The sequence below is a fragment of the Sinocyclocheilus rhinocerous genome, unplaced genomic scaffold, assembly GCF_001515625.1.
Source record: "Sinocyclocheilus rhinocerous isolate Xijiao unplaced genomic scaffold, SAMN03320098_v1.1 scaffold1029, whole genome shotgun sequence".
Classification (NCBI taxonomy): Eukaryota; Metazoa; Chordata; class Actinopteri; order Cypriniformes; family Cyprinidae; genus Sinocyclocheilus; species Sinocyclocheilus rhinocerous.
In genome coordinates this window covers 74,377-89,733 of record NW_015664012.1, presented here as the reverse complement: position 1 = coordinate 89,733, position 15,357 = coordinate 74,377, and the positions used below count along the sequence as shown (strand labels likewise).

Here is a 15,357-nt window from a genome sequence, read left to right as displayed (position 1 = left end):
AGAAAGTCATACAGGTTTGGAACGACTTTGGGGTGAGTAAATGATGACAGACATTTTTCATTTATCACTTTAAATGACTGAATATGATTGAGATTTGGGGCTTTTGACTGGAGTCGTGGTTAGAGTAAGTGATCACAGCTAATTTGCAACAGCAGCTGTGTTCACAGGAGAGCAGGTCACTATAATCCTTTAAAACACGACTCCACACCGGGGATACCAATGTAAGACCTGAGCCCAGCAGGCATGGTGGAGCTGGGAAGAGAGTAAAGCACACTGATCAAAGTTAAACTGTCTCCTGTTTGTCCTTCACTGATTCAACCCACCTGACTCTTTCCTTTATGGCTCCCTTTCCCTGGTCTAAAGTGGCAAAGACCACCTTCCTCACAATATGGATAAACTAAAAAAAAGAAGATAATAATTGTTCTCTTCGTCTCTCTCAGTGCAGGGTGGTGTTGTCCGGCTCAGTCTCGTGGATGGTGTGCAGAGGCCGTGCGTGGGGTGGCAGTAGAGGTGAGGCAGGGGATGTGGAGGCTCCGTTCTTGGCCAAGCCGCACGAGTGAGCAGCACAGTGAATCTGTCGCAAAGTGTCTGCCGCTTCTCCTTTTGCATGCTTCAACAAGTCTGCCTGACCCTAAGAGACACAGGGAAAAAAATAAAAGAGAAGTTTACGTATTGACAGTAAACACAGTCTAAGTTGTGAACTTCTGAGGTTTCACAACAAAAATGTGCAAACAGGAGGTGCTAAAATTGCGCAAATTGCAATAATTCATTCCAAATCCAATATTGTCAAACATATGGAAACCATGCATTCTTCTGTTTTTTTTTTTAGATCATAAATTGATACAAAATTCTAAATAAGTTAGAAATTATAACTGATCTTGACACTTCTTGAATCTTAAGAAAAGCACATAGAAAAAAATGAAATATAAATAAATAAATATTTGTAATTTGTAAATATACGTTTATTTATTTTAATGTTTTATATAATTTTTTAATTATAATAATATATCAATAATGCATCAAAATTACATGATTACACACACATATATATAAAACACATTAGTTCAAGAATTACTTATTAATATAATTAAAACTACAATTAAAACAAATTTTTTTAACAAATAAATAAATAAAAATGTCTCCATACTGCATAAAAATGTTCTTTCTCATTGCTAGATGCTAGATGCAAACACTGAGAATAAATCATAAATGCTACTTAAATGCAATGAAAGCATCCAGCCTGCAGGGTTCAGTCTAACACAAGGTGACTGAGCACATAGAGCTGGTGGCACTGCACACACACACAGCACAGCCAGAATCCTGCCAATACCCTCCATAAATCAACCTCTCCTTCATCTCTTTCTGGAAACAACCCAGAGGGGACGGGATGAGGGGGACAGAGACGGTGTGAGAGGATGGGACAGGGAAGGGAGGAGGATCAGGACAGTGTGTCTCCTCTTCCTGTGTAAATGTCCCTTAAAACACTGTGCCAGGGAATTGATTGAAGCTTTTATGTGTGTGAAAAGACATTTTGAAGGGACATAATAAATAAATGCTAATATACAAGGACATATTATCAAACCACGCACACTTTCACCTGCAAAACATGCATAGCCACACATCAATTTGCTTTATATCTTTCTCACAAGGACACCGGTTCTCCCCAGCCTTGGTATGAATCTAAGCCTAGGACAAACCTAGCATTTTCCTTGTCAAATCACAGGAACTGGAATTTTTAGATATGATCAACTGAGGCTTATTTGTCCAAATCCATATGTAACTGAACTCATTTCTCAAAAAATGTGTTATAATTTATGATTCAACCACGAATGAAATCTCCCAAGCGCTTTCAGGAGAACCGCATCATGAGGTCACCTAGCGTTCCTAATGGAGGATCAGAGTAAAAAAGATTCAACTTTACTCAATGTGACAACAACTCCCTAGGAGAGCACACTGCAACATCAGCTGCACTGCGCTTTTACTCATTCAGACCGCAGTGGCGCTCTTTTATGCGGCCTGATGTGAAACAGACAGTACAGGTGAGACTTATACAGACGGCATGTGCTCCAGAATGGATCCTCGGAGGACACCTGCATGGGTGCCCAGAGCTGAAGAGGCTCCTTGACCCGGATAGAGGAGTCTTTTGCCATAAATAAGTGATATATTTTAAAACGGATGAATTATGCATATGGGCATGATGCATATAGACTCTTAGGCTGTGGGGAGAAGAGAGGCTAAGAGCACTGCAGAAAGACAAGGTGGTACATACTTTATAAAGCCTGGATGGAACACTTCTGTGTACTGGGTGACAGTTTGATGTCACTTCCTGGAGCCAGGACTCATTTAACTCATCCCAAAGTGTCACAGGATAAAATTAAGCATGAAATGAAGTGGTTTATCAGCATAATGAAGCACACAATATTTCAAATGAATTAGTTTTAGAGGTTTGTGCAATATCTGAGAGAAAACCAAATTTAAAAATATAGGCCTACATATGTTAACTTTATTTATTAAATATATTACAAATTGACTTAATAAATAAATTATATATATTAAATATATATAACATTTATATAATGCAATAATTTTTAAAACACTGCTTTGGAAAAACATTGTGAAAAGTGCTTTATAAATAAATTTATAAATACATATAATATTATACATAAACAATTTAAAGAGTAGAAAAGAGCATATGCTGTTAAAGTTACACAATTATTAATAATTCAGATTTTCAAGATAACATTTTTTAAATTGCTGTTAGCTTTAATACAGTGACAATGTAATTTTTTAACATCACATTTTAAATATCATACGATATGATTTTCACACAGTATTAACAGGTTTTTATTCATGAAAAAATAATGCTGTCTTTAAATTTTAGGATATGTGTCCCTCACAAAGATTATATTATAATTATATTGTTTTGAAGCTATTTATTTAATAATTCTTAACGTACACTTGTTTGGATTTATTATTAACATGTAATTATACTTATATTAGTAATTTAATCAAATTCAACATACATTTTATATTCAAAGTTGGTAAACTCATTAATTAATAAGAAAAAAATGTAAATCAAGAAACGCTTTAGAATCGGATCATAATTCCCAGAATCAAAATCAGACTGGATCGTGTAGTGCCTAAAGATTTCCACGCCTAATTATCTTTGGGTGTAGATAATCAATACATTTGAAAAACCCTTATCTATTGGTGCGAAATTCATGTATTTCAACAGAAATAAATAAATCAGCCCATGCACACAAAGACACACGAACAGTAAGTTTTGTGTGAAATACAAACAGTTCAATCCCTTTTAGGCCTCTTTAGTGCTTTAGTCTAAAGTCATCTAATTCAATTAAAGACTTAAGACAACAATCCGCCCCACCTGTGCTGCATACCTGCTCTGCAAATGCACACAAACCTATTTTTTTTTTTAAAACTCTCTATTCTAAATACATAAACATCCATTAAATATGCTACAAAAATATTCTAAAACTTAGATAGGTCAACAAGAGTGAATTGCCAATGACAGCCAATGACAATTAAATCTACAACTAGACCAAACACACATCCATACGGTTGTTTCGCAATTTGACACATTCATTAACACTATCGCACATTAAAGATGACATCTCTTTATCTTTGTTCCCATTGTGTGCGGTTTATCTGTTTACATAAGTATGGACAAAATAATTTGTTAGAAAACATGGCACTTTAGTGAAGCTTATCTTATCATGAACACCATAAACATATAAACACATCTCCAGAGAGATAAAGAGAGAGCAAGAGTGATTAAACGGAGAGAGAGAGAGAGAGAGAGAGAGAGCTGGAAAGAAGGGGGGAAAGTAGATATGTTCACTTTATGGATAGCTCTTTTGTTTTACCATGTTGCCAGGACTACAGATCAAGATGTCTGACGATGTTTTTAGCAATCTGCACAAATGACTTTTCACAGTGTTGGTGGGATAATGGGTAAGACTGGAAAGACCCTTGAGCATCATTGCAGGTTAATTGTCTTTCTTCCATGTGCTATATCTGTTTAGAGATGCACAGTATATGGCAATATAAATTACCATCATCTAACGTTTACTCAAATCCATTACTCCAGTCTTTAGTGTCTTATGATCCTTCAGAAATCATTCTAATATAATGATTTGAAGAAACATTTCATATTATTATCAATGTTAAAAACAGTTGTGCTTCTTAGAAGTCCATAACAATAAATAAATAAATACATAAATAAAATGTATTAATACCTGAAAGCTATAAGAAGCTGCATAGCAGACAATCCTAGTACCAATCAGATCAATAAAAAAGCAGAGAAAATATGGAGATCCTATACTAATGTCAATACTATGTTGGGTGATACATTTGTATTAACAATAATAGTAACTATTGATATGATTACACTACAGACTTTTTATAATAATGCACACATATAATTTTATAAATTACGGTGTTCTGTAATTCCACGGCTTCAGAGTGCAAGTTTAAGGATCACGTAGTTTTAACTTCAGCCACTGTAAGGTACACAACGATATCAGGATAAAAGCTATTTAATTGTGGCCTAGACTAGCGTGAAATCTGATTGGTTGTGGTTGAGCTGCAAGCCAGGAAACACTTGGAGTAACTGCACTGAATGCAAACCTATTAGCAAGCAAACCTGTAAGGATTATCCCCTATACTGAAGTGTTGTGCTAAATAGGGTAAAGAGGAAATAACATAATAGAACATGAAGAAAAGGTACAAACCTTCAGCACAGTGATGTTCCAAGCGTAACTCTCCATGGCCTTCTGTAACTTCCTCCCTTTCAGTCCTTCTCTTGCCCCGATCCGATGCAGATCCTCATGAAAGTCCAATCCTGAAAGTCCAATAAAGCAACATCTGTTATGATTCCTAGACAGCATACAGTGGACCTCAAGAATATGTTTTGTAAACATATGGGCAAAGATATCACAGAGTAATATGGGCGCACTGTTATTGTTAGAAGCTGTTTTTTCTGACACGCTGCCACAGGGCAACCGAATCGCAGTCGTGACTCACTCCATATATCATTCACAGCAGAGACAGTCAGAGATAGGAAAAAACAAACAGAGCACTGCGACAAATGGATGCATGGCCAGATGGATGTATTAAAATGAAAACATGTGAAAATAAAAAGAATCTGCTTCAAATAATAGAGCTGATGAAAAGCCAACTGTATGATTCAGAAACGTTTGTTAACAGCATCTCAGTGTCAGTGAGCCAATCTGATGGCAGATAAGTAAGTGCTGTTTATGTTGACAAAAATTGGTGGCACAAATGTTTTTTTTTCTCACGGAGAACAGTTTATATCTGACTACACTCTATCAAAAATATGTTTTCTACCTAGTAAACAAAAGTACATTTTGCACCAATAGCCATCAATCCCTTATGAAAAAGTGTTGTGGCAGCACCAGGTATTTTCCGTTGGGGATTTCTGACACAAATATCTTTCAGGTTAAAGAGAGAAAAGCAATGTTTACCCTTTAAAAATGAAAGACAGGTAATAAAAATGGAAGTCCGTCTTAAGGATTTTTGGAGGTGAAATCCAGTCATTACCTCTCTCTCTCCAACTTTGCTTCCTATCTAGCTACTGTCCTATCATAATAAAGGCTGAATAATGCCAAAAACAAACAAATAAATTAAAATAAACAAATTAAAATAATCAACTGCAACTTCATCTTTCACAATTTCTCCTTAATATTTTTCAATGTAATTCCATATCTTGCCATTTGTGACTTCATATCTCAAAATTTGACTATTTCTTATTTTAATGATCAATTATCTCTCTTTTTTCTGTGAGGTTGAAACGGTTATCAATAATTATAAAACGGATAGTTCCGGTCCTTGATTCTGATTGGTTGAACCAAGTCCGAAGCTGTTGTAAATTACTCTACAAACACACACCTTTGTTTACATTTGTGTGTTGCTCGGCAACCACTTTGTTGGAACCACGACCATTTCTGAGGAACTACATTGTTTGGCGGAAGAATAATATTTTTATTAATATTATTACACGTTATTTTCTCTGTTTTATTTTGTGAAGCCTTACTACGTATATGGAATAACTATTTTATAAAAGCAATAAGCCCTGTGAAGCCGTGGTTTACAGTGAATTATTGCTTTAATAATTATTGATTTAATTAAGGCTTATTGCTTTAATATGACATTCAAAGGTTAAAGGAAGCAACAGCAAAGTAGTGCTCCAATCACGCACATGTTTCACACTTCCTGTTTCTTGAATTTGCTGCCTGTTTTACTTTTACTCTGGTTTTCACACACTCTGTCATGGATAAAAACACCCACAAACCTGCAGAACACATTGGTGACATCCTGAATGAAACGCTAGATATGACGTGGGCTCTCAGCTGGTGCGACTAGTGCACATGTGTAAGAGAAACGTCTGAGTGTGTATTTGTGCAAGTTCAGACGCACCCTCTCTAGGCGCTAAGCCTGAAGGTGTCAAAACGCTCCCTAACACCTGCCCACCGTCCACTTCACTCAGCTAGGATTCTGTCCAAGAACAGCTCCTCTTGTCTCCACTGCCAAAGCTGATTTTTATGCCAAGATACATTGCTACTGCAAGGCTAGCTAGTCATAAATACTCTTTTTTAAGTAAAATCGGCTGTAGTTGCTCAGCATTCATATGATTTTAAACGAGTACAGCCATGCACGCTCAAGTTTATTTGCTTACTATGTCAGTATTCTGACCACATTGTTATCTAAATGAGCTCACCTGGAGCGCCACGTTTTCAAGGGCACAGTGCAAGGAAAGGGCTTGTGAAAAGGAAGGACTAATAGGGCTGCAAATGACAACCATCATTTCCACACAATGTACCTTTCCGAGCTGTCAGCGAGTTAGAGGATGGCTGCATGTGTTTGTGTCTGCGAGCCTTTGAAGTTTGATACAGATGAGAGTGTTTAATGACAGACAAAGTTGCCGTGTTACGTTTAATGTGGTTGCTATGGCAATGGTGATGTATGGTGATCCTCTTAGAATAGGCCGCCTCCTGATTGGATGATCGGATGTGACATGTTTGCATGTGGGATGGGATCTTTGAGTCGAAGGTGTCATGATGAAGGCAAGAGAAAAAGAGCTAGATGAAGAAAAGGATTAAGGGAAGAATTGAAGGACAGGATTAAAGTAACAGAATAAAGTGCAGGACTGAGTGATTGCGATGAATTAAAGAAAGCCTGTGTTAGTTACAGGCAGTATTGAATAGGCGTTTAAATGCGTAGATGATTTGAGTCCTTGAATATCAGCATGTCAAGTAGATTATTATGAATATAAGCTGAACGCATACAGTTATATTTATACACATGCATGTGTGAGCGTTTGAATGCATTTAAACATGCAAGTGTGACAGTCCATCCATCCACCTGACATGTTGCAAACCACAAATAGGTCACAGATCTGTTCTGATGAGACCATGTAAAGCTATAGTAAATGCAAATACAAGAGAAAATATAATTCTGCATTGTTGGGATAATTGTATTTATTGTTAAAGTGCAAATTTAAAAACTCAAAACTAACTCCCCAGCTTAAAATATAAGTTATTTCCTACCCTTCTGAAGCCATGCAGGATTTGACATCTGGAGATCTGTGAAGTCATGATTCTCGGTGATTCGCCCCTCGACACGCCCCTTAGCATGTGTCATTGTCATATATAATCAAGAAGGTGTGTGGTACAATGACACAGTTTACTCTGTTCAACGTGTCTCTTATGTACATTGTGTTTTCACTGTGTTAGTTATGATGAAAGTATTCGTGAGACTGCAGAAATCGTGTTCAGCTACAGTGTAACGCTAACATTTGATGCAACGGGAGTAGTTCTAAATATAGTGCTATAACCAAAACAATTAGTTTTCACAATTAGTTCATCTTGGTGGCTGTTATAGTAAAAACGCTGTAAACATTTTTGTTAGCATTCCACATCTAATGCTCATTTCATATGCAAAGATGTTAGCCAACCAGCAGTGGCCGTTTACATTGAAGTCTCTAAGCAGACACGCCCCTTTCACCGGAGCATTCAAATCAGGGGAGAATTTATATATAAATTATGACCATTTTAGATAAAAAAAATAAAATAAAAAAGATTATAAGTGCACCTCAGGAAATGTTATAAAATAATAATTAAAAAAATGCATTTCATGCCCCTTTAACTAAAACCTGAACTATTAAAACTACTAATTGAAATAAAGCTGAAATGAAATATAAATATTAGATGAAAAATGTAAAAGTAAATGAAAATTAGAAATGTTGCTTTGGTAACTAAATAAAATTAAAAAAAGATTAGGTTGAAGTAGTAAAATTACTAAAACTAGAATTGAAATGAAATATTTTTTAAACAAAAAATAAAAAAATACAAAAGCACATAAGAAAATTATAAAAAAATAAAAATTAAAAATTAAAATCAAAACTGAAATATAAAAAAGTAATCTAATTCAAAATTTGAATACATATTATTATTGTATATAAATAATACAAAAAACACTGGTTGAGATATAAAAAGGCAATATATAATATTTTCTGCCAAAATACAATAATTTGGTGGAAAAACACCTGGTAATGCTAATTCAAATTTTGAATGAATGTTTGTTTAATGTGTCAAATCACACTTCTGCTGTTCACAAAAACGGTCAATTATTCTATTCAGTTTATGTTATGTTATACACGTTAGGCCTAAGCAGATCATGGTAACATCAATACAGTTTTTACAATAAACAATTTTGGCTTTAAACTATTTAATGACATTTAAAAAAGGCACATTATTCTTTTAGTCTGACTGAAATTGAAATGCATGTAAGCATCCAGGGAAGTGAAGAGTATATTTCTGCCCTTACGCAACCATGGGACACAATAATCAACTGAACACGTGAGCATGAACAGACAGTTATTCTTGTCCTTCCCTCAATCCCTCAATCCTCTCCATCATAATTACTTAACTCACATTTAATTAGCAGAGTCTGACCGAAGTGTTTATTAGAATGGAGAGGTGCTGGACATGGCTATCAGCGCCTTCCACAGCTCTCCGTCTCTCTCAAACAGCTGCCCACCCTCCCCTCACGCTGCTAATTAAGCTTCAGATCGGCAGCTGTGACACTCAGCCGGACCAGTCCAGATCCGCGCGGCAGAATGTGAGAGACTGAGAGTGCTGGAGAAACGGCTTTATTTTTGAGTCAAAACCAGTAAGAGCAGAGAAGGTCATTAGCAAAGGCATGATTCAACCTCTCCAGCGGTGCGAGATAGATGGAGGGAGGTGGAAGAATACGAGATGAGAAAGAGTGGGCGAGGAGACGGCGCTAGAGCACGCCAACCTTGTTTATTTACTGATGCTCTATTGCTCTCTAAAGCAGATTTGTCCATTAACATGGTGACACATGGCCGACCAGGGGTTCTGAGGAAACGTTATAAAACTGATTGTTCCAAATTTAGATTCTGATTGCATGAGCTGCATTCGAAGCTACTGGAAAATGACTATAAACACACACCCGTATTAATGCACACATTATGTATTAATGCACAATGTAGCTTAGCAACCACAAACAGCCTGAAATGAGTACAATCAGCAATATTTCTTAGTAGAAGATTTTTGTTTGAGATTTTTATCAATAATAATTACAGACTAATTTGTCGTGTTATGCCTAAGGCCGCAGTCACACTAGACATTGCACTCAACTGACTTCCATTCATAAGCTCATGTAAAGAAGTTTCACGTTTCAATTTTGGTGAAAAAGATCACAAAATTTGAGTCGATGCTATATTTGCAGAATTTGAATGTGCACGACCGTTCAAAAGTTTTGAGTCAGTAAATTTCTAAAAAAAAAATAATAATAATGAATAAATAATACTTATTCTGAAAGGATGTATTAAACTGATCAAAAGTGACAGTAAAGACTTTTACATTGTACAAAAACTTTATATTAATCAAAGAATCCTGAAAAAAATTTATTAAGTTTTCCACAAAAATATTAAACAGCACACCTTTCAAATGAAAGCTGTTATTTTTAACTTTATCCACCTTTTTCTTCAACGCGGAAGTAAGCCTATGGGCAAGACTTCCGGTTCATTAGCTGCTATAGGGAAATAACGGGAAGAATAACAATGTGCAGTAAACAGTAAAACTGTTTGCATTATAAACCAGTGTGTTCGTAATTAAGACAACACATTCGAATAATATGGTAAGACACACCAATTTTTAATATCAAGCAGCAAAACGAGCCGTTCTGTACAGCTAAAAATAGCTGGACACGGATGAGACCGGAAGCCAGACCCATAGAATTTACAAATGGCCCATTTTTACGGGAAAAAAAGGGTGGATAGTATTCGAAGAATACTAAAAAAAAAGTATCATGATTTCTGATGATAATAAGAAATGTTTCTTGAGCAGCAAATCAGCATATTAGAATGATTTCTGAAGGATCATGTGACACTGAAGACTGGAGTAATGATGCTGAAAATTCAGCTTTGCATCACAGGAATAAATTTAAATGAATTTTAAATTTGAAAAGGAAGGATTCAATTCATTTATTTTAAAATATATTCAAATAGAAAACATTTCTTTTAAATTTGCAATAATATTTCAGAATATTTCTGTTTTTACTGATCAGATAAAGGCAGCCTTGATGAGCATATTAAAAAATATTTAACATTTTGAATGGTTGTGTATATGGGGCAGCTGTGGCCTAATGGTTAGAGAGTCAGACTTGTAACTCAAAGGTCGCGGCGGGTTCTCAGAGTCTCGGTAGTCTGCTGTGTGTGTGCACGTGGATGGGATGAATGCAGAGCACAAATTCGAAGTATGGGACACCCTACTTGGCCACAAGTCACTTTCACATTTTATTTTATTTATTTAAAAAACAGAAGCCCTTAAGCGTGATATCATATCCTATTCTCTGTTGTGTCTTATAAAATGTTGCATTCTTAAAATATAGTGTTATTGTAGCTAATGAACACCCCATTTTCGCTGTAAAATCACTGCAATGCATGACCCTCGTGGCATATCCTTTTATTCATTTATGAGATAAATTATTGATAATAAGTTTAGTTTTTTTAAACAAACATTGTTATATTCAAGTATATATTTCTCTCTCTCTCTTGCTCAAATCTTAGTTTTATCTATGTGAACATAGTAAAAAGCTTTAGGGCACAAGCCCCCTTGCATCACTTCAAAATAATGGACAATTCTGTCTGTTGGTATTTGTTTTATGTCAAATGTGGGTAAAAAAGCCCCCAGGCTATGCAATACTGTCCACAGGAGGTCAGATGACTTAAATGTTTTTCCAAAACATGCAAAAAGACACAAAGAAAAACAGTTTTCCACTGTGCTATGTAGAAACAGTCACATCAGCTACAGAGTAGATTATTATAGGGTTCACTGATTATTAACGGAGCATGAAACTGTGTGTAAGAGTTTATTTCCTGTTGCTCCATGAGTAAACAGACACAAGCATTACAGTCATTAATAATGCCTAACTGTGACATACTGTATTTAAATAATCGACTGGCGATGTGCTTGCACTGTTAATCTCACTGCTGTTATGTGTATGTGTGTGTTTGTGCAACATTACCTGCTCGCTGTGCTTGTGTAAGTTTAGAGTACACGCCATCGGCTGATTCGATCAGTGTGCGACTCGTCTGGATCATCTATAGGAAATCAAAAACAGGTAACAGGAAGTCAGGTCTCAGCAGGAAGTGAGACTTCCAAATCAGGAACACCCTCCCCAGAAAAGCTCAAACTCACAAACACATTCGCACACTCGCTAATAAGCTCTATTGACAGAAGAGATTTATCTGCATTCCTCAGGCCAGATGAGATGTGTTTCCTTTCGTTGTCTCTTTTGTTGTAGCTACTTGTTCAATGATACTGTTTAAAGTTAAATTCAGAATCAAGTAAGAACATACACACATCGATATACAGTATATTATTTACACACATTTGTTAAACTGCTTAGGCATTGAGTGCGGCTATGTCTCATTCCACTCCCTAGTTTCTTAAAATGTAAATCCGTATATTGTGAACCCGAAAGCTCTAACCACTTTAAACCAACCTGGACCAACATAGAAATTCATGCTGATCTAAGCAGGTGCTTTCAAAGATGTGTCAGAAAGTTCTTCAAAAATTTCTACTGTGAGACAAGGCACTACATTCCTGATTCAGAGTCTAACAAATACCTTGACACCTGACAAATCAAAGTTTAGTTTGACCCTCATGGAGGCCTAATTCAAAGTGGGAATCCTACACAGCCAATCTTGGGCTGACAAGCACTGACACACACACACACACACACACACAGTACATTCCTGCATACATTATATATAAGGACGTCTACTACTCATATCAAAATGGAATTGTGCCATGAAAGGGAAAATACACGGCAGGCTGTGATAGAGCAGATTTGGAGGGTATGGAGTGTTGTTGTGTGTGAGTGTGTGTGTAATACAATCAAATACACTCTCACATCTCTGCAGAATTTAATCTGTTGTAGTAAAGTCCCATTAAAAAGGAACAAGCAAGAAAGAGCAGAATGCTGCAGCTATTCTGCTGTAGGCTATGACTGAATTCAGAAACAGTCAAGGTTAATCTACAGAGGTAACGCTGTCTAACTATAGATATTTAGATTTAGAAATATATATCTTGATTTATCAAATAAACATTTAGATTTAGAAATATATATCTTGATTTATTATTAAGTACAGTATAAATTAAATATATAAAAATATAATATAAAACAAATATATATATAGAAACTTGCCTAATCAGGGTTTAAATCTATATATTCATATTCACAATTATAGATTCAGGATTTATGATACTATATTCAGACTCAATTTCATATTCAGGACCTATGATTATATATTCATATTACAACTACACATTCTGGATTTGTGACATACATTCTGGGATTCTGTTTATGTTCAGATTATCAACTATATATCCAGGATACATATTCTGGATTTATGACAATATATTCAGATTTACAACAATATATTCTGATTGTCATTCGTATACTCATGATATATGATTATATATTTATATTCACAACTATATGTATTCAGTATTTACGACTATATATTCAGGATTTATGACAGTATATTAAGATTTGCAATTATATATTCAGGATATATTATATATTCATATTTACAACTATATATTTAGGATTTACGAAAAATATATTTGGATTTGCTAAAGTGTATTCAGGATTTATGACAGTATAGTCAGATTTACATATTCAGCGTTTATGGTAATATACAGTATATGTTTATCATGCTTGTTAAAGACCCTATTTTTGTTCATTTTTGCACTACTACAACTATTAAACCAGTTAATGTAATATTCAAGCTGAATTATCACGTATTACCATCATGTTGCATCTTGCAGTATTTACCACAACCTAACATATATTAATGGTTCACATGTGCTAGGTTATTCACATAGTGTTACAGTTAGGGTCACGCTGTTGAATTTCACCCTACCGTGTCATAAGCGGTGAGCACTTTACGCAGTAGCTCTGGAACGGGGCCATGGGCCTCCATGGTGGGGTAGGCCCCGCTCAGATCTACTGTTACCCGCTGAGCTCGCTCGCTGTTCATCAGCCAGGAGGACACAGTCAGGATACACTGTTTCATGTTAGCTGCCGGAGTCAAGCCGCAGAGCTCCTTGAATGACACCATGGCATTCTGGAGAAAAAGATAGAGGAGAAGACATTAGCTTTAGTGACACTGCATGTCAGTTTCACATTCAGGATAAATGTGCGATTACCCACAGCAACAGCATACAGTTTAATGCTCTTCAAATACATCTACCTCTGCTCTGACCATTGAGAAGCTTGTGTTTACCTCAATCAAGGGAATTAAACTTTGCTCTCTGTAATTTTGCTGAGTATTTGTAGAATGTGCACAAGAGGACATGACAGTTGGAGGCTAGATCAAAGTCACACACTAGATCGTAATGAAAGCACATTCAGCACATCGAGTCCCGGAGTGACACAGAAAGGACAAAGGTTTGCCTTCTAGTACTGAAGAACTAAATGAGAGTTTGAGAACCACTCTTGCCAACAATGTTGCCTTAGTTCAGGAAATTATTAGGGATGATATCATACACATCTGAGAAAAATGATGTTTCTATGAGAGATCTGTAAACACAGAAGGTCTTTGAGAGAAGAGAAGTTCCCATGACATAAGGATCTCAGACTACTTGGATTTTGGGTTATTTGCAGACTGATGCTGTGTGTTTGTGTGCATTAACAAGAGTATCAAGCAAGCCAGTGTTTTGATTCATGAGTGCAGTGTGGACCGCTGCTTGTGAGACTCTGACACTGAACATAACAATGCTGTCTTCCTGGCCTCCTGACACACACACACACACACACACACACACAAACACAGATAGCGCCTTAGGTCTTCATGATTAATTTGGAATTAAACTGAAGTCGCGATATGTGCAAGTATAAGCTTTGTGTTTCGCAGTGAATCGCAGCACTGTGTTCTTTTACATGCAAGTAGTTCTATGTTTTCAGTGTCTCAGAGCGGCTCGATTCTCAGTAAATGCTGCTCCACATTCACCCATCTCTGAATCTATGGGTTTGGGTTGCATATATAATGTGCGTTTGGGAATGTAACATGTGCCAACCATTTTCCCAAACTTATATTGAGAAGCACTTAAACTGTTGTCAACAAAAAAAGAAGCTTTAAGGTCTTCCAAAAAAAAGCTAGACATTTAACATTTTTGAAATAAAGAAATTAAGATAGCCATAAAGATTAGTATGGTAATTTTATAGTTGTAATAATAACAATAATAAATAATAATACTTTTTTTTTTCTTAAATCTTTTTTTTTTTTTGTTACTACTATTTTTAACCCGTCACCTTTTTTCCTAAAATTGTACAGACTTCGAGCACCTCATACCCAGATTCAGAGTGTGTTTGTGTCTACATACAGTACATGCTAGTAATTTGAAAATGAGAAAAACATCCAGACCATATCAGACTGCACATCAGAGCGTTCTAATTAAAGAACATAAAAAGAAGATGTTCTGTGGGATATTTTGAAGATATATGGAAAACTCTTGAAGTTTAAACAACATCGGGCCCCAGTGACTTCCACTGCATGGACAAAAACAGTTCTTCAAAACATTCTTCAAAATATCTATCATACAGGTTTTAAACAACATGAGGGTGAGTAAATGATAAAAGATATTTCATTTTTGGCAGAATTATCCCTTTAACGATACTCTGGTTTTGGTGTCATAACAGCATTTATCAACCCGACAACCATTTCCAGACACATGCAGTCACATACTCTTTCACACATGTGAATTTATATTTAGAGCATTT

At 35.8% G+C, this 15,357-nt stretch overlaps 1 protein-coding gene across 1 annotated transcript in view; it reads right to left on the bottom strand.

The window, feature by feature from the left end:
- Positions 1-15,357, bottom strand: part of LOC107729192 (inactive phospholipase C-like protein 2) — a 63,675-nt gene continuing 48,318 nt past the window's right edge. The window contains exons 3-6 of the mRNA XM_016539620.1: positions 13,499-13,702; positions 11,593-11,668; positions 4,752-4,861; positions 1-631 (exon numbers count right to left, since the gene is read on the bottom strand). Of these exons, the coding sequence (XP_016395106.1) occupies positions 437-631; positions 4,752-4,861; positions 11,593-11,668; positions 13,499-13,702 (585 nt within the window). The 3' untranslated portion in view covers positions 1-436. The remainder of the gene's footprint in view (positions 632-4,751; positions 4,862-11,592; positions 11,669-13,498; positions 13,703-15,357) is intronic.